General features: G+C 36.3%; 1 protein-coding gene across 1 annotated transcript in view; it reads right to left on the minus strand.

The window, feature by feature from the left end:
- The window catches only part of ME1 (malic enzyme 1), a 169397-nt gene that overhangs the window by 118121 nt on the left and 24682 nt on the right, over window positions 1-26594 (minus strand). Inside the window, exons 2-3 of the mRNA XM_017824728.1 lie at window positions 10699-10832; window positions 3395-3544 (exon numbers count right to left, since the gene is read on the minus strand). Of these exons, the coding sequence (XP_017680217.1) occupies window positions 3395-3544; window positions 10699-10832 (284 nt within the window). The remainder of the gene's footprint in view (window positions 1-3394; window positions 3545-10698; window positions 10833-26594) is intronic.

Consider the following 26594-nt stretch of genomic DNA (forward strand, 5'->3'; position numbering starts at 1 on the left):
ATTAAGCTTTCCCATATTTATTCTTGTTGGATGAAAGAACTGTTATATTTCAGAAATCCATTTACAGAACTATATTGTTTCTTGGTAAGTCAGCAAAAGCTGTCATATATATGTACATGCTTTGTGCAACTGAAGAATTTTTTACTTTAGGAATTTAAATAATAGAAACTCTGCACCAAAAAGTGACCTAGTAAAGATTCTGAGATAATGCTCTTAAAATGATAATGTGAGCACTGCAAAAAACGCACAGCCCCTTTATATTCCCAGCATAAGAAAAGCTTTTATCTGTACAGGTCCAAATTCCTTCTCTGAACAACTCCCTGGAGAACCCTCTTTCTTCCCTCATCCTCCTCAACAGTTAGGATGAAGACCAGAAAGACTGGACTTCTAAATTATTTTTATGTAACTGTGGTAGGTAGATGCATGCTAGAGATTTGCTATCAGATCTGTACTGTTTATTTCTATAATAACACTCTTATTCATTAAACTGGTGGATTTAAAGCTGAATACTCAGAGTGAGTAATGCAATCTTGAGTTGAGCCTGAATTTTACAAATAAAATCCATACGAGCTTCAAAGCAGTGAGTCAAGTTACTTTGCAGCTGGTTCTCTTGAGAAATAATGCTTAATCAGATGGTCAGCTGCTCAGCCCTGAATGATTTTTCTAGAACTGCAAAATATTGCTTCAGGATGAAAACCTCTCGCCTGAGCCACAGAGTCTTTCTATAACTGTAAGCACATCATGTGAGCCCATATAGTCTTCTAAAAACAGTCACAGAAGATGATCTCATTTAATGATTCCATGAGACACCTATTTTTTAAACTCTAAATTAATTTTCACTGTTCCTTGTCTCAAGATATAACTTTTGAGCCAGAGGCTTCAAACTTCACAACATAAAGAAATGTAACTGAATATTAAAAAAAACCCTTACAGATGTAAACTGAATAATAAGACACTGCCTTGCAAATTCCAGTGTGATAAATATGATCTGCAGCAACTGGGTAATTTTTAACTTATTTAACTATATAAACAAGTCTGTTTCTAATGGGATCTTCATTAAACTATGATATATCAAACATTTTCTGAGCTATGGGAAGAGACAGTAATAAAAATACTCTGAAATAAAAAAACATTCTGAAAGAAAAAGTCACTTATCAGTAAAGACAGTATTTACATATGAGTCAGCATAAAACAAATACACACAGTTCTTATAGATAAGAATACCTTTTTTTTTAATGTATGATCAGATTATACCTTTTTCCTTAATTGCAACATCTGGAAAAAAAATATCAATCAAAATTGTAAGATTGTACAGACTGGACTAAATTTTACATATTTTACTGCTTCTTTCCTTCTGAATGTTAAATTTAATGTTTATTTTTTCTTCTCTGTCCATCTCATGGAGGATGCTTTTTATGAGGGATTCTGGTCTATAAGGCTTAATGCTAAATGAGTCACAGTCTATAATGTAATTCCAAAATCAGTTATATTGGTTGCTTGGCATAGTTGGTTTTGGAATAATTTAGAAAAGGTTTTTCTTAGAAAAAAGCAGATCTCTGTAATAGAGCACAGTGAAAGATTGCATAGTATAGGTATTTTCCTTAATCAGGACAGTCTGTCAAAGATCATAGAATCATAGAATTGTTTGGATTGGAAGGTACCTTAAAGATCAGCTAGTTCCAACCCCACTGCAAAAGAGATATTGGAGTGCTGGAGCATATCCAGAGAAGGGCAAGAAAGCTGGCAAAGGGTCTGGAAAGTTGGTCATTTTAGGAGCAGCTGAAGGAGCTAGGGTTGTTTAGCCTAGACAAGAGGAGGTTCAGGGGAGATCTTACTGCTCTCTAGAATTACCTGAAAGGAGATTATAGCAAGGTGGGGGTTAGTCCCTTCTCCCAGGCAACCAGGGACAGGACTTGAGGAAATGGCATCGAGCTGTGCCAAGGGAGGTTCAGGTTGGACATCAAGAATTTCTTCACTGAAAGGGTTATCAAGCATCGGAACAAGCTGCCCAGGGAGGTGGTGGAGTTACCATCCCTGAAAGTGTTTAAGAAATGGCTGGACATGGCACTTAATGCCATGGCCTAGCTGACATGGTGGTGTTCACTCAGAAGTTGGACTTATGACCTTGGAGGTCTTTTGCAACCTTAATGATTTCAATGACTTTAACAGATCTGGGGAGAAAGTGAAAAGTACATGCACGGGCAGAGGTGCTCCTTGTGAAATATTTTATATGTCAGTGGATATCAAAACAAGGGGCAATGAGGCCAGTGTAAGCAAAGACTTAATTTCCAGACACATTTAGCACTTCCTGGAAGGCCAGTTAAATCACCATGGTGGTATATACTGAGGGAAAAACTGGAGATGACTTCTTTTGCTAAGGGAGGCACCTAAAAGCCACAGATCATTAAAGAGGTTTAAGTTAGCATTCTTGAGGTATTTTTGAAATTTTTAATGCACAGAGGAGTGGGAATTCTTGTTTTCTATAGTTGGCCAGATAGTCCTGACTCATTCTGTTAGTCATAAGGCCAAAATGATTTTCCCATTAACAACAACAAAACCTCGAAGCCATAAGTCTCCCTCAAATACTGCCTGCTGAAGAATTTGTGCAGTCATTTGTTCCCTTAAATCTTGCAAGCTTCTCATTTTTGATCAATGCCTTGACTGTAAAAAACCTATTTCTGTTAACAGAGCTATGCACATGCAGCTCATTTATCTCTTCCTTCGCCAGAAAATTCTACAGAAGGCTCCAAAGTGTTGTTCCGGTTTGCATTTGAAGGCAGTAATATACACAAGAGGCAGATGTTCAAGGGGCAGAGTGAAACAGAAGGATCTCTCCTTCTTTCATACCACTTCCCCATCACTCTATAAATACAGATACTGTTTACAGAATAAAAACACTTCAGCACCAATCTATGAAGCAACAAATTATTAAGCAGTGAGAAAGGCACTTTCATGATTATTGATTATTTTTAAGATGTCAGTAGGCACACACATAACGCATCCTTAGTGTTTATATATATATATATATATATATATATATATAAAAATACCTATAATGTAAATATTTATATAGGCAAAAGTCTATGCTCTTGAAGTTGCTAAGACAAATCTAAGACTAAGGTTCTACTCTTCTCCAGTCTTGTAACGTGCAGCTAGGATTCTAAAACAGTCAGTTAATAAGATTAAAATATACTCATGTTTTAATGCAATTAAACCACCCATTTGCCTTCTTAATGCAAAACAAATTATTGTTTAATGCAGACAAAAAGTGTAGCTTGAACTATCTTTATTGCAGTTTTGGATTACATTCAGCTATATTAGAAAAACCCTGTAGAAATCTGCCAAGAGGAAAATAAAATACAATTGTTTTTATTTGAAGTATAAATTTACATACCTTGGCCTCCGGAATGCTAACCCATAATGTTGGCAAGCCAGTCCCACAGTGGGAGTATAAACAATAGGCATGAACCTTTCAATGTCAGAAGCCAGCACTTTATAGAAAAGCTTTTCATTTCGATCCTGAAGACTCATTAGTAGAATGTATCTGTGGAGAATTACATATAATTAGACAGACATCAAGGGAACATATAAAGTAGATATAGAAATACAGAGGTGTTTAGATAATTAAAGTTATCTTTGTTCTATAATAGCCTCTTTCTTGTTAAAAGTATTTTAATTCCTCCTTGTCTTAATAGAACAAATGGTTCAGAAACAAATAACAAATTGGTTGAGATAGAGAAGCTGAAACCATCAAGAAGTTGACGAATTACATACTGGAGAAGCTAATCCCTCTCAGGGATAAAACACTGACGTGCACTGAGGGTTTGGTCTATCCGAACCTTATCTGTACCTATCAGTTGTTCCACTTGAAATGAGACCATCATTAAATATAACTTAAACAAGCTTACTCATCTGCCCAAAGAAAACAAAACTAAAAATGTTAAGCTTTGCAAGCTGTTGTCTCAATAGAAATTTATCTTAAATCCAGACTAATACTTCGCATAAATACTGAAGAACAAAGCTTTCAAAACCAAAGCATACATGTATGCCCTTTCATCCCTGAACTCTGTATTTGTCATGAAATCTGCAATGTTTTATCTCCCAGTGAAAATTAATTTTGAAGAAGTTCTGTTTGTTTAAAAAGAAAACCAATGGAAAAAAAAATCAGAGAAATGAGAGTGAAAAAAAAGTTCACGTTTAGCTTGATCTACTTTTAACTATCACCAAACTAATATTGAATAATTACATTACTGCTTCAAGATCCCAACCAGGAAGCCAAATTTCAATGCTGAGTATGATAGATGATATGAGTCAGAGAGTGACTTCAAGTTATACCAGTTCACATAGGTGTACGACTCTGTCCACTTTGTGAACACTTAATACTTAGGAATTTGGTGATCCTAAACCTCACCTCTCTATTTACTAGTTTTAGTAATGTTAAGTATTACTTTAAAAATTAAGTAGTCTTCTATACCAATAGGCTTATATAAAATCTTTAACTTATCTACATAATTTATGCAAGGGTTTGTGTTTTTTTTTAATTTGCAATGTATTACTAATTACTTACACTCGATAAGCTTAATATGGCCATCATTTTATTACACAAGTGTTGAGGAAACATATACGACACATTAATTCTAAAACCCTGGAGGTTTGTGTGCTTAAGTATTATTCACATGACCTTTTCTTCTGCATTCTCATGCATCACATGCCCCAATAAAATCAAATTCATTCTTTAGGAAGACATAGTCAGGTAACTATCTAAAAAAGAATAGCTTAGTAAATCTGAATTTGTTTCATTCAAGCTTAGCTTGTATATCACTGTATATCAGGGAAGCACTTCTGCAATCTACTATATAAACTTTAAATGTGCACTATAAGCAAGGCTAATGCAGCCAGTTTGGCAGGTGATGACTGTAATGTGGTGACACAAGTGAAGCAAAACAGTGTCCCTCCCCCTCTGTCAGGTATTTTAGGTATTTTATAACCTAAAAAGATAAAGAGCTGGAAAGTAAAAAGTTGCAAAAGTACTCTAATACCATCACCATGAGGCAATCCTAAACATCTTCCATCATACCCATTAGTTTTGAATGTTCTCCAAGGTTAAATTATATCCTGCTCTTATAGTTCTCAGCTACAAATATACAAACATACTAATTTTCTTTCATATTATTACATTTCCCTACTAGCCTTTCATTTTCCCAGTATTTCATTATGGTATAGCATATCTTCCAATGTCCTTGAATTCTTCTTCATTAAAACCTTTCTCCTGAGGATGACTATCCCAACACTTAGCTTGAAATACAAGTTTCTTGCACACATAGTTGTGAATACACATGAAGACATTAATTTCATTTCCAGAGAATATTTAAAGTGATGTTAGAAAATATTATGCATACTTTGGCCTGCTCTGTACTGGAGACTGCAAGCATCATGCAAGCCACAGCACTGTTTTGAAGCAGTTGCCAGTATTTAATTTTTTTTATCTGTTTCATTTAAAATAAGGTGTGGCTGCTTAAGACTTTAAAATACCTTTTAATCATCCTTTCTTATTACTCAGATCAAGCCTAGATTTTAAATGGGGTTAAGAAATCTTTTACAAAAGAAATTAAAAGTTTAGCAAAAGGCTTTCTCAAGGGCTTCGAATCAAAAAACTGTTTGTTAAAGCTCTCCATTTTGTTTTATTGTCCTGTAGCATTAAACAGGGGGGTTATTTTTTTATTTGTATTTATTGTGCCACTTTTATATTCAGGATATGCTAAAGAACTTGCAAAGGTAATAACTGCAAACTATTTATAATCACATTTTTAAATATTACATACTTGATCATATCCAAATCAGTATAAGAAATATCATTATAAAGTAAAAAATACTTTTCAATGGCAGGTATACATCTTCTTTCTCAGCATAGTAACTTGCTCAGTCAGAGGTATAATCTTTCTCAACAATTCTTTATAAGAGGAAACACAAAAATGCTTCATCCTCAATGCGGTGATGGTTATAACATATTAGACAACAAGTATGCATCTTTTAGCAACATCCAAGTAATCTTCACAACTAGAAGCCTGAAGTGGTTTTAAGCATTGTGTTTTAAAAAATATATTTAAAATTCAGTATTTAAGAGAATCTTTTACTGAAGCCCACATTTAATTGAAACCATAGTGAAAACAAGCAATAAAACACTGAGAATAATCTTCTGTGCTATAAAAAGGGAGAAAAATATTATCTATCCTCAGACAAGAAGTCTTGAATGAAGATTTCAAGGAAGAGTTTCAGAGGACAAAACCCAAGGTCTGGCAAGTCAGACAGAGGAGACTGCCAAGCATTCAAATTTCACTATGTCACTTTTCCCCCTCTTGCCCTTACTTCACCTAAGAACTTTTCATACTAGTTTGCTATTATGAAGGGAGTGAAACACAGAAAAATCAAAAGGATATAAACCAGATATCATCCAAACCCAAAAGAAAACTGATACAACTACCAGAAAATTACCGATGATTTCTTAGGATAACTGGCACAACTATCACTGGCATGCATTTTACAAGGCAAAATGGAAAGGTGAAGAAAACCCAAACTCAAAATTTCTTTGCTCTTATCTTATAAAACATGAGAGCAAATAAAGGAAGGTGGGAGGAAAGGCTATTATTTTTAACCTGTGTAAGATACTTAGCTCCATTACTTTGCATCATCAGTATCTATATAAAAATGCATTAAAGACAGAGAACTTTAACAAAAAAAAAATAACATGGCATTCTCTGAAAAAGTGATTTGATGGCCATCCTCCTAATGTTCACACCCAGTATAACATTTTACCAGTGTAACTCTCTGAAGAAAAAAAGCCCAGGCAGAAGATGTGGCTGTGTCAGGGACAATAATTTCAATGTCCATAAACAGGAAGAAGAAAGACAATCAAGAACATGCAAGGAAAGAAAAAAAGATTAATTTATTTGCAGAATATATCACAGCTTGTCCAAATTAAATTAGAGGAATAGAATTATTTCCTCATCCCTTTCACCAAGCATACCAGGCAATATATTTGCTGCTGTTTCCACATTCATTTTGTGTATGAACTCCTGGTATTTCAGAGTACAGCAATTTCATGCTGCAAGTCAGCAAAGGAGTTTCAGCCATGTCAAGGTAAGATCTATCACCTTAGCTTTATGAATTTACACACACCCTCTTTCCAATCAAAACTACAATCCTGCCGATGTAAGATGCTGTCATACACAGCAGTTATGTTTCATCAGACAACACTCTTCTGTCTAAGGTACTGAACAGCTTCCATCTCTGCAATATCTAAATGCTTGTACTTCAGCTTTTGTAATTGGACATAAAACACACAGGTATACCCACTGTCGAATTCAAGCTCTGGACGGAAAACAACAGTCTCTTTTCAGTCGCTGTTTCTATGGGAGCAAGGACTATGCCAGATGCATACTGCAAGAAATGTGCATTTTTTTTCTGGAATTAGGACATTTAGACTGAGTAGAAGGCAACAACTGCATGCTCTTACACAAGGTTATCCTTGAGCACCCGCCTGTACAGATTTCCTTTTAAGTTCCAGCTAAAACAGTCAATGTCTTCTGGCATTCTCCATCAGTGAGAGTCATTGTGGCAGGATCCCGGTCACTCTTCTCTTTAAAATTCTTTGATACAAGTATAGACATAGGAGACCAGAGTTCACATATTGCCTTGAGGACTGAACTCACACACATGTAACGCACATGTTCTCCAAGCAGATCTTTACTGACATACTCCAATAAAATTGTCAGATACTTGACTTAAAACACAGCTGCAAATTACAATTTGCACATGCAACTTTTTTGCACGCTCAATTCACACAAGCATTTTATCTGCAAAGGAGCCCAAGATGTCACTAGTGACAGTCTTCAGTGGAAGTATCTTCCGCATGCAAATATTACCAAGTCTTTCCATCGGTGGTCTTAAATGCAGACCTACACATGTAACACAAATTATTTTATTTTGCTAAAAATTGGAGGAAACAGCACAGCTATATAAAGCCCCACTAATATGTGAGGAAAATATTTTTGTATCAAAACATCCCATGGCATGAATAGTGAATTTAGATCTGCTGGGTGTTCACACAAAATATAAACATAATTTCTTACAGAAACAATTTCATTTGGGAGGTACTTGTGGATTTATATAATTTTACATGCATAAGGGACAACCTGATTTAATTTACACAAGTTTGCATTGATTCAAGATTATCCCTGAAAGCTTATCTCTTAAATAGTATGGACTTGTGCTATGAAAACATTCACTAGCTCAAAGCTGGAAGGCACCTCTGGAGACTGCCTCATCTGATCCCCTGCTCAAAGCAGAGTCAGCTAAAGCAGTTCGCCCAGGACCATGTTCAGTCAGGTTTTGAATATCTCCCATGGATGGAGATCCTACCACAGTTCATCCAGCATTATAAAATAGGGCCACACTGTTTATTCTGACTATAAGGGGAAGGAGAAGATACAAATATCTGTACCGAAAATTACGGCTGAGAAAATACCACTGCCACATGTCACAGAATAAGACTGGGAAATAAACACAGCTTCTCACTTTTTAAACATGTTAATTACTAAAATCTTAATTGAAGTATTTTGACTAGTTAATACATTAGTGAGAAAAAAGCCTAACTTGTATTAGTTTCAAACTATTTCTATGAACCGAAGACTTGCTAGTTTTGTCAGCTGAAGTACATCACTAAAACCAAAGTAACAATAATAAATTTGTACTGCAAAGCTGTACAATACAATATAACCTTTATACTAAAACAGGCATTATAATAAAAACTGCCTTTATAGCATAAAATGGCAAGCTAGAGTCTAATACTCAAGACACATGGATGTAATAATTCAATGTTAGCACTTCTGTTTTAGGGATGTCTGGTCACAGGAACAGGAAACAAATTTCTTCCTTATCTAACTATTTATTTGGAAAAGAGAAAATGCACAAGAAGACTCATAGGTGGGAAAGGAAGACACCAAATTTTTGTTTAGTTAAGTGTTTACAGATCTTAAGCTTAACAGAGACAAATTTGGAAAAATATTATCTGAAGTAAATGGCTTCTTAAAAACCTTTAATTTACATTTATTTGTAAACATATTATATTTCTTTATACTTGAGTATTACTTATGTCTATTCTACGTGGATTAATTGTATTTTCAAAAAATATTCTTTCCACCCCTAAGACAGACAGATTTTTCTTCTCTTTCTTTTAACATGGTAAAGCAAGTTTTCTGCAAACTATACCCACAATACTTGGAGACAGTTATTTTTATTTCATTATTCCCACTGCAATCAAAACTTCAGTATAGAGTGGTTTATTTCAGTTCAAATGGCACAGCATTCAAAGTTTTAGTACTCTGTAATTTAAAACTCATAGATTATTTATTTTTTGCCTTTCGTGAAGAAATTTTTCATTTTGGCAAAAAGCCACTTAAATATCCACAATTTTTTGCTAAAAAAAAAATAAATTAAGATTTGGAAATATTGCTGCTCTCCTTTTGGCTGTTTCATAGCTAGACCTGTAACTTTCTATCTGTGATATTTTGAGAAATTCAAGTGCTTTTCTCCTATGACCTGAAGTAGGAGCAAAATTTCTTTCTTAGTTAAAAAATACATGCAGCAATGGGATAAAGACCTTTTTTCTTCCTAAGTTATAAGTGAAAAGAAATTTCAGCAGTTCAAGTAGAAAGAAGCAATTGAAATTGCTTTGAAGTGTTACATGTACTGAAACATATAAAACAATGAGATGTATCATGAAGGGACTACTTCAAGGCAGAGTCAAGGAGGAGATGGGAAGGAAAGGATAAAGTTTTCCCCTATAATAAGATCTATGGCTGACTCACAGGTCTCCATGAAATTTTGCACTTTCCTATGTGTGGGGACTCCAAATAATAAACATTCTAACCTGGGAAGCTACTGATCTGTGACAACTGATAATGCCCACTGGAAAAGAGTTAACCTAGAAAAGATACCACAATCATGAGCTCTTCATTGACTTGGAAGACTGTGCTCATCCTATTCTGACTCCACAGAAAACAAAGGTTGTGGCAACTTTAAATTATAAAAAAGCCTTGCCACCAACAGATGGGTAACTAAAAGCCATGTATTACATACAGATAACAAGACAGCCCACAACAGAGAAAAGCAAGGCACAGGATGAAAAAAAATGAAGGAAGAGTTTTTTGTTCTAGAGCCTACAAAATATGATTTTTTTTCAGAAAAAAAATTTCACATTTTAGTACTCATAAATGTTTAAAGCCCTCCCCAGCTTTTTTCTTGAAAAAAACCCAAACACAACAATACTTTATGACACATTAATTTTATAATATTCTATTATTTTTATATGTTTTAATGCATACGTATCTATATGCATGTAAAGACATTACTGACTTTTACTATCACATGAGTTCATTTGCTTCTGATGACCCTTGTGTCATTTGGTTATCAAAGTAAGTTCATGTGAAGAGCCCTGGAACATTACAATTTTAAAGTAGGAGCTGATTTTTCGAAGAAAGCCTTTCAGCAAAAGTATATATTTAACTTATAGATTCCCCATAATCAATCACCATAGCTTGAAAAAAAACCCCAAAATTTCATCTGTACTTCCATAAAAAAAAAAAACGTAAAAGACTCATGGTTTGGTAATTAGGATAAAGTTCCATAGTCATACTTTACCTGTCTAGATCAGATGTCAGCCTTTCAAAATTCTTAAGAATTGTAAAAACCTGAGCATCTTGACCAAGAAAGCAAGGTGGCAATAATCCATGAATATTCAACTGTTGCCTCTCCTCCAAGGTAAAAGCCATGCCCTGAAAAAATAAAAATAAAACCATGTATAGATATATACATGAGATAATTCATTTAAGAAAATTCTGTGGCAAATTATAGCACAGGTAAAGTTAGCGTCAGAAAAACTATTTAAAATTACATAGTATTTAAAATTGTGCAATTATTTTAGAAAAAGATTTTATTGAGTCATAAGAAAACAGGTCTATACAGTACAATAACTCCATCCCAGCACAGAACAAGGTAAGATCTCCTGACACCATAAGACTATTAATTGCAAAATCATTAACTTACAGCTGAAGCAGAGAGCAGTTGTATATTCTCAGTCACTCAATTGCTGCTTTTTAATGAGGTCTGTCTGTCTAAAACATATTCAGAAAGTACCCAAGCTAGTCTGAGAAAGATGATGCCTTTACAGCAGAAATATGGCTATGGGTTTAGGACACTGACTGCTGAAGTTTTACTGTGCTGTGGTAACTATAGCCAGGCAGGACTGACAGACTGGATCAGACCTCTGACAGTTTTAGGGGATAAAAAGAAATTTCAGAGGAGTTTCTTCCATATATGACCTACGAAATGTATGCATTTGTTTCACACTATAGCCACTGACTGGTGGTTCCACAGACATGTTACAGCTCTCCTTTAGCATCATGCTGCTGCACGGCTTCCACTCCAGAGTCAATACTGGCAAATATGCAAGTGTCTTTGAGGCCTCTCTTAGGTTACACTAAAACTGTCTATAATCTTTGCAATATGCTTATCATGTAGCTTAAACACATTCAGAAGTTCATGTAGCAGAGATTAGGTAGCATTTATTACTCTAGCAAGAAGATGTCTGTGTGTGTGCATACACACACATATAAATAAGCCATTAGACAGTTGCCTAATATTCTATATCTATCATACAACAATAGAAAATACTTTGTTTCTTATGCAAAAAGTATTTGAGAAAACACCTTGAGATCTATCAAGAGTTAAAAATGGCAATGTAATGTTTCTGCATTTATTCTTCTGTGGAAAATAAACACTACTGAGGTACTTCCGTAACAACCTCTATAAACAGACTTTTAAAATTTCTTTGTTCATGTTACCATTAGAATTAGCTGCGTCAACAAGTGATAGGAAAAAACAGGTAAAGCAACAAATACAAAAGGCATCCTTCATTCTACATTTGCACTACTCTCTCTTTTTCAAGAGAACAAATCCAGTCCTGTACACAAAGTTCTTCCTGCCTTTCACACAATACCTAGTAAGTGATACAAAGTGATAAATTCATACCAGTTAGTTTGATTACCTGGACAGGCTTCTCATTTTTTGTTTGTTTGTTTGTTTTTCTGTCTTTTTCAGAAATAGTCACCTCACAGGATTTATTCTTCGAGAACAAAAGTATACTACAAAATCTTTCTGTGTCTTACTAGGTTACACTTCTTACACCATTTTAATCTAAATTTTCAAGTGGTTATGTCATTGTGGCTTGAAAAAAAGTAGGAAAAAAAAACCCCAAAGCAGCTCCATCACTCTATCTGCTTCATAATGCCATTAATCAAAATGTTACCCTTAACTGAAATGATAACTCAAAAAAAGATAAATACTTCATAATGAACATTTCACAAAACATCACACATTAGTAGAACGTGCTTCTCCCATATGAGACAGAAATGAAAGGAAACCAAGTTTAATAAAGGTCAAAAACTGTTTTGCTGTAGTTCTCCATGCATACAAGATTTCAAAGGTTTCCAAAACCGTACATAAAGCCTGCAATTTTTTCGTTGATGAACTTTCAGTGACCATAAGCGAGTGTCTTCAGCTGCTATCACATTTTGAAAGACCATGGAAGAAGGGAGAGTCAACTGTGAATAATAAATAAATAAATTCCTCACAAGTTTATTCAAAGTTGATCCCTCTTATCTCCATTAGACTTTTTTTGGCTTAAAGGACCCACATAAAAGCTATACATGTGTGCTCACACACACATAGACTTCAGAATCAGTTCCAAATGACTGGACTCCAGGGAGCTGCGTAATTTTAGTGGATCTTTCAGTGCTGGCAATAAAGTGGCAATCCAATCATTCTCTGCATCTCTCCTTTCCTGTTTCCATTAGTCGAAAGAAATGAAAAAAAATTCTAAAAGTCTGTGTTTGGCTTCACTTTAGGAATAAGATACAGACTTTAATTACTATGATAGGGTTTTCCCTTGTACTGGAAAATACATTTTATTTTAAAACAGACACGTGTTACATCTTGCCAAGTGCCTTTTTTTAGAAAGTACTTCATCTTGTAATAGCCTATTTTCCACATATTACTACAGCTCCTCCAGTAAGAATTAATTTCTTTGGAGCATTACTACAAAACACATAACCCATCTACACCCCCTATGCTATATATAGTTTGAAAATCCTTTACATGAATACTCCTCTTTGGTACAGATATTACGAATTTTTAAAATTTCTAAGATGGAATGTTAATTCCTCTTTCCCCCCTCAGATCTCATATATACTCAAAAGAAAAGAATTATCATTAAAATATATCACCTGACAATTTAATAAGAGAAGGCCATTTTATGCAATAAGTGTATGCTATTTCATTTGCTTAGAATTAGGGAAGACCTTAACTACCCAGGATTTATAGTTTACATGTAGCTTTCTTGCAGCAGCCTCTCGGATTTTCTTTTTTACATTAGAATTCTTATTTTTTCCTGTTAGAATTGTTGTTTCCCAGCCATCCAGCAGAGAGGGCTCTAAGTCTAGCTTGGTTTACACACTCCTTTCCCTTCCTGAGAGGTATACTTTGTGCACACCTGGATGGGACAGATTTCCATCATCTAGCATCTCAACTATAATAAACGATGTGGACATTTTTATTATGCAGTCTGTATTACAAATAAATTTTCCAAGTAGAACAACAGTGTAATGATCTAAAAGCAGTGTAAGGGCAAGATATTACTACCATAAGTATTAACCTTTGCCTAAGTAGTTTTGGTTTATTCACTGCTTTATGCCTCATACACATCATAAATATGAAAAGTATAGGTATTATTAACCCTTCCAGATAAGAGTTTGCAATTTTTCAAGAGTTATGCTTCATAAGCTTCTTTATAAGCTCTGGTTTTGGTAAAAACAAGTTGTTCTTCAGCCACCTCGTTATCTTCCTTTCTCACAAACCTTTTGGTCAAAACTTTGGGTTGGGGTTTTTTATGGCTCCTTAGGTATAAATAGCCTTTCATATTCTCAGTTGTACACAGAAAGCTCTCTGAGTTTGCCCTTTTTATTCTCAAGAAGTTTAACTCATTTCAAATACATTTAATTCTGAATTTTCCTCTCCATTTGTAACGTTGGGAAGTTTTGTAATTGTAGCAGCGATTTCTATTACTGCACATTGCTCAGTATTCTTTCATTATTTAATCTCTATTGGTTTATCAACTCAGCTCATAACTATTTGTGCTCTGCCCTGACTCTCTTTTCCCCCAAAGCCCTCCATCTACAATGTTGTTCTAGTGCAGCTACATACACATCAATTCTCTTGTTCAGTCGCAGTACTGAAAAGCCATAAAAAACAATAAACAGCACAGCATCCTCTTGTATCAGACAGTTTTTTGCACTGGTTTTTGACTAAATTTTCAAGCTGTGCTTGAAAAGACAGAGAACACGTTCAAAACACTTCAAGAGCTGTCCCAGCCTCTGTTCACAGTCAACAGAGACAAGTCTTATCTTTTAATACAAACAAGATTGCAATGACACAGTTTTTGTTCAGATGGAATATCTGAAGCTCATATAGTTACTAGGTTTACATAAACTTCTCAAGAAAAAAAGAGTGTACTAAAGCAATATGTGCATCCTGTCCACGCACTAATGAGATTCAGCTTCACTAAAGGGTTGCCAGTATTCATTGCAGGGATCCTTCTCCCATTTCTTCCAAGACCCACCCCTCCTGTTTAGTTCTAGTAGACTAAAATCTCCATTTTTAAAAACTCCTACTCATTTAGGAAGAAAACTCATTTCCTTCTGTTGGCCTCACTGCAGGTATGCCACAAAAATATCAGCTTAACAGCATGCAGAAGGAGGCTGGCTTAGAAGAGGAAACCATGCCCACATCCAAGGTTCTTGAACTCAGTGGCTTTCCTCAGCCTCTGGCAGAGAAGATCAAGGCCTGTGAGACTTCGGGTCATCCCTGGGACTCAGTGGACAACCACCAACACCAAGCTCAAGAACCTGCATGCATATTTGAACTGACTGGATCCGCGAAGGGGGAAGGAGGAAATTAAGAGGAAGGTAAAAAGGTGTAGCAAGGAAGTATATATAGAAGTATCATCTATTCTACAAGAAAGAAATCTCTGGATTGCTGATCTAAGATACTGCTAGGGAAAAATTACCATCTCTAAAGTATTTTGGGGATGGCAGACAAGTAGGTTCATCACTGTCTCACAGTCCATCAAAAAGCGAAAAACCCCTCTGTTAAAACAACTCATTCTGCATATCTAAATCATAAAAGTGCAGTGAACCAATTTCAACAATATCATGAAAAAAGTACACAAATTTGCAGGACTCAGATATGCTCAACATCTGCTGCCATGGCTGGAAAGAGGAGAGCTGGTGCCTCACTACCCCTTGCAGCCTCCCACCACAGCAGTTGGTAACTGAGCAGAGGCTGGGGATTGATCTGCCAGTCAAAGCTCTGAGAAAACCCCACAGTTACCTGCAATATGTGTCTGCTTAAGATCTGAATCAATTTTTTGAGCAAATGGATCTACAGAACCCTGCAATTCCATATTCCTAAAAACAAATGAACAAAAAAGAATGTGTAAATAAGATGAATGCTTTTGTCTGAAAGATCGAAAACATTTTCCCATTACTGGAGAAGAATGTCCCAAATGAAAAATCAGTGGCATTGCTACTAGTTGCCCGTCACATATCATCCCACAATGCTTACACCACTTCATGCACAAGACTGTCTCCAGGAGAAATTCAACTGCAGAACGAGAAGCAGTCCTTAGGAAAACATGATCTCTGGTATGCATAACTGTTTGCAAGCAATTCTTTTGCTGGTCAAGCTTTTGCCTTCAGCATTTTTGGCTTCCCATACTACTCTAGTACTGCTAGGAAGGAATCCAAGTCAAAATTAATAAAACTAGTGTTTTTTAAGGAAAACTTCTTAAACTGAGGAAGCAACAAAATATATGCATAGTCCTGCTAGGTATGAGCTACATGAAAACAGTTTCAGGCACCTAATATCATAAGACCCTTTAGGATTAGAATATTTTAAAAAAACCCACAACCCTGCAAAATTTTACACATTCAAAGAAATTATGATAAAATATCTATAAAAATATAGAACATATGATTTTTCAAGCATTTTAACCACATTTAAGAGTTTAATGATCTGCAAATCCCTTTGAGCTATTTTATATAATTTGGGTTTAAAAAAAAAATCACCTTACAAATGGGCAAAAATAAAGCATTTCCCCTCCATTCTGCATTTTTATTATCCAAACATGACTTCAGAGAAACCAGCTAAACAGTTTTAATACTCTATGTCCAACATTCATGACAAGGCACAATACGCCAGGAAATACTTAGAATAACTAATTTGAGCACACACTCCATAATGAACTCATTCTGCTGAAAACAAATGCGGTTCATGGCAAGAAATTGGTGTTGGAGAACTACATATGGCTAAAGATCTTACTGCTAGTTTCTCGACCCATGCTTGTCATGACTGCCAAAAAACATTACAAGCAGAGGCAGCCAATGTAACTATCTGGGTAAATATTTCTTCTGCAACCAGTGCTCTAGGCCAGACACGTCACACCAAGTATCTCTGTAGGTAAGGAGAGGGAGTAATTTTTTAATGTTTCAAATTCACACATAGTTTTCTGTTAAGGTGGTTTCCTTTGGACATGAAGAAAAAAATTTCTCTGCAAACTGTCAATTTACATTAACTTAGAGCTTCAGGTTTCTTAGGAACGATTTGTTGTAAAGACTATGCACAAAAGAAGGGCTGAAACAGCAGAATCCAGTTTCAATTTAAAAAAAAAATCAATATTATTAAAATTTTGGAGAAAAAAAGAAATCCTTTCAAATGGTACTCATGAAGACTAGGGAGAAAGATGACAAATACAAGTTGATAAGAAGAAATTATATGATCATCAGCAGAAAGTTACCCCAGTTTGAAGATGTACAGCATAGAGTTAAGAAATGAAAACTGAACACAAAAATACAAATTTTCTATTGCAATCCTCTGGTAAATCACACAGACAAAATCTCAATAAATTTTCAGAAGGAAAGAACGTTGGTAACCATTTATAACACACACATTATTTAAAGTAATACTAGACTGTAAGTAGAGAAATCACTGTGACAGAACTGCCATCTTTTAAAAAAGTACAGTTATTTTCCCCCCAAACTATGTTCAGATTCCCCTTTGGGCACACTGGTTAGCTCTGGATTATGCATTTTGGATTAAGGTTTAAAAATCACTATACAAACTAGCAATTAACAATCCATTAGCTTGTTTTGCAGAGGAACTGTGGTTTTCCTGTCTTTCTACAGTACCTAACACACAGGTCTTGTATAGGCCTTAGCCTACAGCTAAGATCCCTAAAATAGCAGTGAATCCTGCTAAGTGTTTTCACTGGAGTTTGAAAAGCCAGGCACATACAGGTAACTACCCTGACTGGGACAAGGAAAGAAAAAGCTAGAAAAGGAGGACTGGTGAAATGTAAGCAGCAGAACCCAGTTTAGATACAGCACTTGTGCTCCTTTTGATAAGCCCTCATGCACAGGCACCCATCAGGACTTGTGAGACTGTGAGGCATGCTGAAGGTAAATGAAAACAAAAATACTATAGTTGATGAGCACAGCTCTAAACATACAAGAAAAGAAGGAACTGTCTGAGTTTCAGCTAAGAAATGCCAAAAGGCACGGGTTTAATTTTATGCACTTTTTTTAAACACAGTTTTTTAATTATTTTAAGTTGAAGAACTATATTCTGGCATTTGGGATTTATATTTCAAAGCTGTTTTTCTAGAGTTGTGGTAGATCTGCTGTAGTGTGTTGAACACACAATGTTTTATAGTTTTCAGGAAAGCCAAGTGACCTGAAGTATATTCACAGCCCAATTCTAAGTCCATAGGATTTTCAAAAGCAAACTTACACAGTCAAGTCAACAGGGGAAACTGAAACAAAAGTCTACACCAGCTTCCAACAAATAAAGCACAAATAAATACAGTAGCTAATACACACACCCATGGACTTATGACTCAAAGAAATGCAGAAGGCCAGAAGGAGATCAGACTTCTCTTGGCAAATTCATCATGGGAACATGTGGGCAGCTTGGCAGCCATGCAGTGAGCTGATACAGTGATTGCATGAAGTGTGATTCAGACCAGAAAATTAGAAATGACACAACACAGCATTCTTATTTGAGCAATCTTTTAACCTACTATAAACAATTATCTGAAAGTAAGTAAGCTAACCTATTTTAAGAAACTATTTGTACATATTTGTTTTATTATACATATACATAGTAAAATCTTTTTCAATTGCATAATCTCTCCTCATCTTAAATTTGAGAAATCTGTATTACACAAACTGCAGACAGCAACAAATAAACAGCAACAGAAGTCACCAAGATAATAATAGATAAAAATATATTGCATATTGTGGTATAATGTAGGATGATGAAGTGGGTCTAGTTAAGATTCTAAATTTAGATTTTCATATGCAATCTAGGCACCTATCCTCCCATGATAATTATAGGATGTATAGTATTGGTTAAAATAAAAAGTCTAAAGAAACATAAAGCTCACTCTAGAATAGGTACCTTGCAGTCACTCATCCAAATTGCTCCAATTACTATATTGACTATAGACCAAATTCAGATTTGCACACATAAGCACTTACTGTCAAGTGGGAGGGTCAACGGTATCGGAGCAATCAACATTGCTCATTATGGCAATAGTATTAACTATAAATCAACTGCATAAGAGGCTTTCACAGCACCAGCTGACAGCCATGCACAACACACTGTATCTCAAGGAGCACTAGTTGCCTGGTTGAGGGCTGCTGCATCAAGCCTCAACTGTCCTTTTGACTCTTCAATCCACAATCCACCGAAAAATCATCTTACTCTGAATCATTCATATTACTACGGGGATTTTTAATATCAAAGCAACCAAAAAATTGCTAGAGCTGCATTTGTACACTTTCAACCAGAGCTGGCTGTCTCAAAAGCATGTAATTTTAAAGCCATAAAATAACTTACAAAGCACAATACATAAGGGGATAGCAACACCCCACCTCCCAAACTGACAGACCTGTAGGTCTTACAGCACCTGCAGATGAAATGATTTAGATGCTCAGGGAGAGATGTGTTAGAGCAAGGTCTGCAGAGATGTCTAGGCTCTCGCTTTTCATGTGAGAACAATTTTGCAGGCCAGAAGGTATGAGCTGATGTGAATGTCCTCCGTAGGTCCCCATGTCTGGGGATGGAACAATAGTTTTCAGCATAGGAGGCAACACTGTGCCTGCCAAGAAGCAGTGTGTGAACTCTCCCAAGATCTGCACAGCTCCTGAGCCTGGTCATGCTGCTGACTCCACGAGAACCAATAAACTCATCACACTCCGAGTCACCAGCTCTGCACAAGGCCCCAGCATGCACTCTCCTCAGATCACAACCAGAAAGGCAGTGGCTGCTGCATGCAGATAAGGATCTGTGGAGAGATACCTGATGAAACAAGGTGCCCTGAGGGACTTTCTGAATACCCAGCTTGAAGGTACATTAGTACAAGCCTGGCTTCCGAGGAAAGAGGGGAGACTGCCCTCCCTACTGTGGCTCCCACTTGGGAGCTACAAGGAACCTATGCATGAGCAAACTGGGAGTTAAATCAATGGGTGCAGTTATCTGCTACTAACAGCAACACCCCGATTCTGTTTGTTATAGCAGCTAAATTAATAAGAGGCATACTAACAAGTATTGGTTGTGATCTGTGCTTCCTCTGACTCAATCCCCTATCCGGGACCTCCCACCAGTGTAGAAAGATCTATCTTGGCTCTCTTGGTTGCCCCTGGCAGACAAGACCAAACAGCAGCATGAAACACAGTTTAAACTGTAGAGTCAGAGAAGATGAACAAATATTCAGGGTTTGGTTGTTTTTGGTTTTTTTTGTCCCTGGCTATTTCTGAGCCATCTTTATTTGCTTAAAACTCCTTTGGGTTGTATTGACCTTCAAAGATGCCTATTTGGGAAAGCTCTGGCTACAGGAACCACTCTGGAAAGAGACAACAGCAGTTTACCACATCACTTACAAAATTATTGAGCATGTTCTTATGACAGATGTTAGTTTTCAACACAGATTACCTATGCCATAAATTAAAAACACTGGTTGTAAGCCACTTGAGAGCTCTAATCCCCTGGGTGAACCATGGTAAATCAATCTTGAAAAGGTAATAATCTCGTTAATTACCACCTTTGTCAATATTGTCTTCTAAAGACGTATCAATGTGCAGTTTTATTTTCAGATACATAATTTATATAATAATAGTATATTAAATTGCAATTTAATCCATGATAGTGATTTTTTAAAAATACAGATGTCACTAAGTTTTACTATACCATATCTGAAATTCTACTTAAAATATTGGTTCAGTTGTATAGTAGATGCTGTGAGTCAGTACCCTGTATCTCTAATATATAACTCTAATCAAAGGATGCCTGCAATGCTATCAGTGGAATAACTGACAAGGTATCCCTATTTATGGAGGGAATTTAGATGAACATAGTATCAGGTGACATAAAATATATTGTTAACCAGAATGATTACAAACAAAATGGCAAAAAATAGCTCTCTAACTGTAATAATTTTACAAATAAAGTACAGTTACCAGGCATGCAGTCTCCAATATGCAATGTTTACATTTGCAAAATCAGGTCTTATTCAAGAGTCAGTCATGATTTCCATGTAGGTTGGAAAGGAATTTCAGTAACTGCTAAAAATTCCATCTGTCTGAAATAAGTACTTAACCAAATACAGGTTAGTAAGCCCTGAAATCCCGGGGGAATTTCATAAACCTCATATGCTTAACATATTTTATTGTTGCCTTTCAGGGATTAAACAGATTTTCAACTACTATATTCTGGTCTTCTGACAGGACTAAGCAACTCATTTCATTAGCTTGATAAACAATTAACACAAATAAATATTTTAAATACTGTAACACAGAGTTGCATAGAGGAGAGCAGAGACGAATCTCAATACTGATTTTCTCTTCTAGTAATACAATGGTATCCATCAAATCTAAAAGAATAGCCTAAAATAATGCAACAAAGAAGGATGTGAGCAAAAACAGATGATAGAAGGCACATCTGCAGAACTACTTCAAAAAAGATGCACACTTGAAGGTTTTTTTCAGTGGGCAATTAAAAAAATAAAAGCTTTCCACACAGATTAGCATATCTTAAAATTGTATTTTCAAGCATCTTCCTAATTATGGCAGCACAAAAAGAAGTTAATCTCTAATGAGCAAGCTATGAAGTGCCTACTTGGCTTGCAGATGCTGACACATAAGTGCCTGCAGTAAACCTCATGTTTCATACCAGGTAGATGCTTTTCCTTGACTCACAGCAGCTCCCACCTGTGTGGTCCTCAAGCTGAAAGACATTGGAACAGCTCCTTCCACATCTGCAACAGTACCAGCCTCATCAGCTTGTAAGGATTCTCCCTATTGCACCAAAGTGGTGACAGGGAGACTGGCTGGCCTGGTGAACTACAAAGATTTGACCTGAGAGCCAAGGGCACTGAACCGTGTCAAGTGACACCAGTTACCCAGACTACCAGATTACTCAGGAGTAGTGTATTGTGTCTAAAAGTTACGTGTCTACTCGAAATTAGTCCTCTGGGCACCCTCCACAGACTAGGAGGAAAGACTGAGTAGGACCCTAGGTGGTCCCCTTTCCTCTTTTTTAGTTCTATAATGTTAAGAACTATTTCAGACAAAATGTGTGAAATGAATACTTTCCATTGTCACAGGCAACCCAGGATTTCTATTACTACAGTCTGGTAATATGATCTATAAGCCTTTCAGTCATACACAGATATCGCATATATTGCACACCTATTGACCATTTCCCATTCTACAGATTGCCAACTTACTCCTCCTTTAATCACCTCAGTCTACAAGCTGGTAATAAATGCATATGTGGAAATAGCAAAGCCTATCCAAACCCTTTGGTTTTGGGGAGCTTGTTTCATCTAACTTTGGCATTTTTTCCTCAGAATTTGGCAGTACATTAAAATCAATGTAAAGTAACATGCAAAATTTACACTCTGAATGCACTTCATCTATAAGCACAGCCTTAACTGCTATCCAGGAGGTAACCATTCCATTTTTGCTGTAACAATAAGCATCCTACTTGCAGCGTTCTCTTGTAAATAAAAGTCTTTTTCTTCTTGCTGAAGTCACTGAAAATTCATGTAATGATGAACAATGTGACAAAAAAAAATTTCCAACTTACAACTCTGAGTAAGCTGACTACTGGATAGCAACAGATTCTCTTTTTTAATCCCAAAGTGAACATTTAACATTTTGCACAGGAATGGCTTATTACTCTGTTTACATCCCTTTTTAAAAAGAATAAATAAATCGAACAGGCTTTAGGACAGAGGCCCATTTATTACTGGTGACCATACAGCATTTGCTTCAGAAGATGTTAACCAGGGGGTTCAGCTGTAGTTCTGTTCTGTATACTATTTTTTCCCCTTTCTTTAAATACTTTACCCCAGAGGCACTACCATCATCACTAATGGGCTCGGCCTTGAACAGTAGTGGGTCCATCCTGGAGCTGGCTGGCACTGACATGGGGGAAGCTTCTGGCAGCTTCTCACAGAAGCCACCACTGTAGCTGCCCATCCCTCCCCTGGCTACCCAAACCCACACAAACCCAACACATAGTGAAAGAATGTTTAGATATTTGAGCTATCTTTTCTGTCATACATTGTCTGTTAGTTTTGCTCAGTACGTAACAATGAAACACCTGTTTTCGTGACATAGCCTTTCTTCCATTTTGAATTCTTAAACACTCAGAGTAGCCATCAGTAGCCTCACTCATTACTAGAACCACAGGCCAGGATCATCACAGCATCTGAAATACCAGCTAAGGGATAGAACAGTGCACATAACTGTCACACAGTTGCACCTCTTCCTGAAAACTGTAAGCTTATCTGAACTTTGCTACAATTTTGTTTGGTTTTATCCCTTTAGATTAAGGCAGGAGGAAAATACAATTAGGGAGCAGATTGACTAGGAAGGCAAACCCCGTAACTCAATAGGAAAAATAAGATACAGCCGGTGCAGAATTTTAGTGTGAGCTCTGATTTTGTAAGTTAAAACTGTTATTTAACCAGTTATAGAGAGAAGGCAAAGTCATGCAGCAGCCTTTGACAGCATGCAAAAAGTTAGTTGATTGAGGGAAGATATGTACTAATGGTAGGACAATTCCATTTAAAAATGCTGTACCAGATTCATTCATACAGCTCTGCTTTTGCTGAGATACAACCTGTGTACCAACAGTATCTGTTTGCACAGAAAAGATCAGACTGAAATGAATCATGGAAAAAGCTGTGATAAAATGGGGTATATCACTTTTCTTTTTATTTGACTGCTCTCCAAAAAAGCTCGACTCATCAAAGCAGACAGCAGATTAAAGAAAAGTGAGTATTATGGAAATAAAATCTAAATGGTAGTTAAGGAAACCAGCCAATATGAACCATCTGAATTTGCTATCAGGCACACAAGAGCTCTATCTGAAAGAAAATTCGCGACGGTGAAAAAATGACAAGAGTCCTCTCCCAGTAAAGCCAGTTAATTTCAAGTTGCTAAGGTTTTCAAAGCAAACCAAGGATTTAGTTGCCCTCTTATCTAACTGTGCCACTCACAGAAACTTAAGTCTAAAACAATATGAAAACAAGAACTAAACAGAACAGAAAGAACAACAACAACAACAACAAAAAAAAAACCACTCCAAAAAACCAATTATATTAAGAAACCTATTTTATTTCCGGATGTTGAAAAATGTATCCTGGCAGTAAACATTAAACACAAGATTATTTGAATCTGAAGGAAATGCTGCTCCTCAATTCCAACTTTTCATTCTAATTTGCTAGCATCTAATTATGCAGACCAACTACAAGATTTTTCTAGCTACCTAACTGAATAAGTGCTGCCTTTCCTAAAGGAAACTACGGTGCCAGATCCATCACTAGTACAAAATTAAAACAAATATCTCGTTTAATCCTCATCATTAACCACTGCCCTTGATAAGGTTATTCTGGACACATTGAGCTAGCAGACCTATAAATACATCATCTACACAACATAGTATGGAGCAACCAGGAACACAGAAGAGGAAGAAGTTTGAGACAAATTGGCGAAACACTATTTTCAGGCTAATTGCTAAGGCATCTCACAAAAAAAAAAATACTTCTAACAGAGTTTTTCAAGTCTTACATGGGGTCCTTAAGCTACTTGCAACATATTTTAGGCAACAGTGAAAGATCTGCTCAGGTTAAGAAAGGTGATGGATCATCAATTTTCATCAGTTTCATAACCAATTAACTATAAAGTAAGTCTGTCCACTTCTTGAAACCTATCAACAATCCAGAGTAATGTCAATCACACCAGTAACACCAATATTAAGCCCCTTTCATGCAAAACTGAACGAAAAACACAGTAACGAAACCAACTCAGAAAGGCATTTGTATTCTATTTACTAACCTCCACATTACAAATGAGCACACTAAACTTATTTTGTGAGTTCCTGAAGTTCAAACTGCATATTCGCATTACTCATTAGATGGAAACATGCAAAAAAGCACATAAATAATAAGGGCTATATCAAAAAAACCAATCCTCTCCACCAAAATCCTAGCTGAAATCCATGATGCAGTGGATCCACAGGTCTTGAGCAAGAATCACCTCTAGCCTCAACCTCCCTTACCACCCATCATAAAGCCTCCTTTGGGGCACATTAACTTTCTGGACATTGTTATCCAAATATTTGGGTGACTGGTGGTTTGACATGAAAAGTGCAGCCACTTCTCTGCCATTTTAATTAAACAAAGTTTAGTGTTCACCAGGCACCTGATGGTTAAAAGACCAGCTGATGAAGAAAAGCATAGTACAGAAGTACTAATTTTTCTAGTGCAGGAAATGTAGCTGTAGCCATCACTGGGGATTTTGTTTTATTAGTTTTACTATTTCTACACATATATGAGACTGTATCTTATTTCCAGTCTGACAGTAGATAATATTCAAATGCATTTGTTGCACACTATTACAAGAACTCCCATGTGAGTACGTTAAGGATCTGCGCTGTCTTCAAGGGTAAGAAATACAGAGATAAGAAAAGAAACAGTAACAAGAAAACCCAACACAGATCCATTTTGACACTAAGGCATGAGTGTCATGTTTCTTCTCTAAAAGATGAAAGGATCACAATAAAAAGTCTGATAAGCTTATACAATAAAATACACATACTTATTTTCTCAACTCAAACAGCAAACAAATTGAACCAACACTGTTTCAAAGAACACAGAATCCTGCTCTTTAGCTTTAGTCATCCAAACTGCCTTTTGGGGGTTTTAGACAGCTTATGGTAGTAACTTTAAATGCAAAAGTAGACCACAATCATGGTGGTTGTCTGTACCTTGCCTACTTATACTGTAGCAATACTGCCAGCTGCTATTCAGACCATTTCACATGCAGGTATAGGACCCTTCAGATACTCACAATCACTCCCAATGCCTATGTACTGAGAGCTGGATGGCAAGCTCCACAACAAAACAAAATCTTCTACCACTGGTCCTGACTTTTTGGCAAAGGTAACACTGTTTGCTGTGTGAAATGAGAGTTGGCTGGTTTTTAGAGGAACTAGTTTAACTCTCCTTCCCCAAAAGCGTTGTTCTCAAAAGCAGTTTCTGCTGCTGTACAGAAGCATCAGTTTTAAGTCTCTCAGCATAGCAAAGCAATGCTTGAAATGAACAGATTTCTTTCATCAGTACTGACATTCAAAATAAGACTATATGTCTAAGCTATAATATGCAAGATTTTCCAAAAACTTATTTTCCAAATCTTATTTTTCTAGTAGGAAATGGGATTTACATACACTGAACTTTAAGATTTATTTACAAGATTCGCAAGAAAAACTGGTTTCATTATAGTATAGAAAAACTACTTCTCACTGCTCACAGGACGCAAGTTTCAATACTGCAAAGTCACTAGCCTTCCTAGAAACACTGACCCAATTTATTTACTGGGTGGTCTGTGAGGTCTATCTGCCTCTCACAGCAGCCAAGAGAAGTAGCTGAATTTTCTAGAAAAAAAAGTAAAAACAGGAAAGGCACACTAAGGAGTTGCTGGAAGCTGCTGAAAGAGCACAACAATAAGCAGAGAAAGAGCGTCAAACCGATGTGACTGAAAGCAATGGAAATGAAAAAGTTAAACAGAAGGCCCAAGCAGATGGGGAGTGAACAGCCAGCTAAGCAAGTGAAACAGTAACAGGATTTATTTTCTATGAACAACTGAAAGATGGCTCAAAGGTAGGAGTCACGGACAAAATAGAGCAAGTCCAACCTGTGCATAGAACACTAAGATCAGAGAACATGCACGCATGCAAATGTGAAGGCTGAAGAAATGAAGCTCAGAAGAATACAAGGAAAAAACAGGTGCAGCAAGTAATTGTGCCAGAAGAGCTTAGGACTGCTGCAATCTGCTTTGCACACACCACACACACAA

Source organism: Lepidothrix coronata, unplaced genomic scaffold, assembly GCF_001604755.1.
Source record: "Lepidothrix coronata isolate B3197 unplaced genomic scaffold, Lepidothrix_coronata-1.0 Scaffold4, whole genome shotgun sequence".
Taxonomy (NCBI): Eukaryota; Metazoa; Chordata; class Aves; order Passeriformes; family Pipridae; genus Lepidothrix; species Lepidothrix coronata.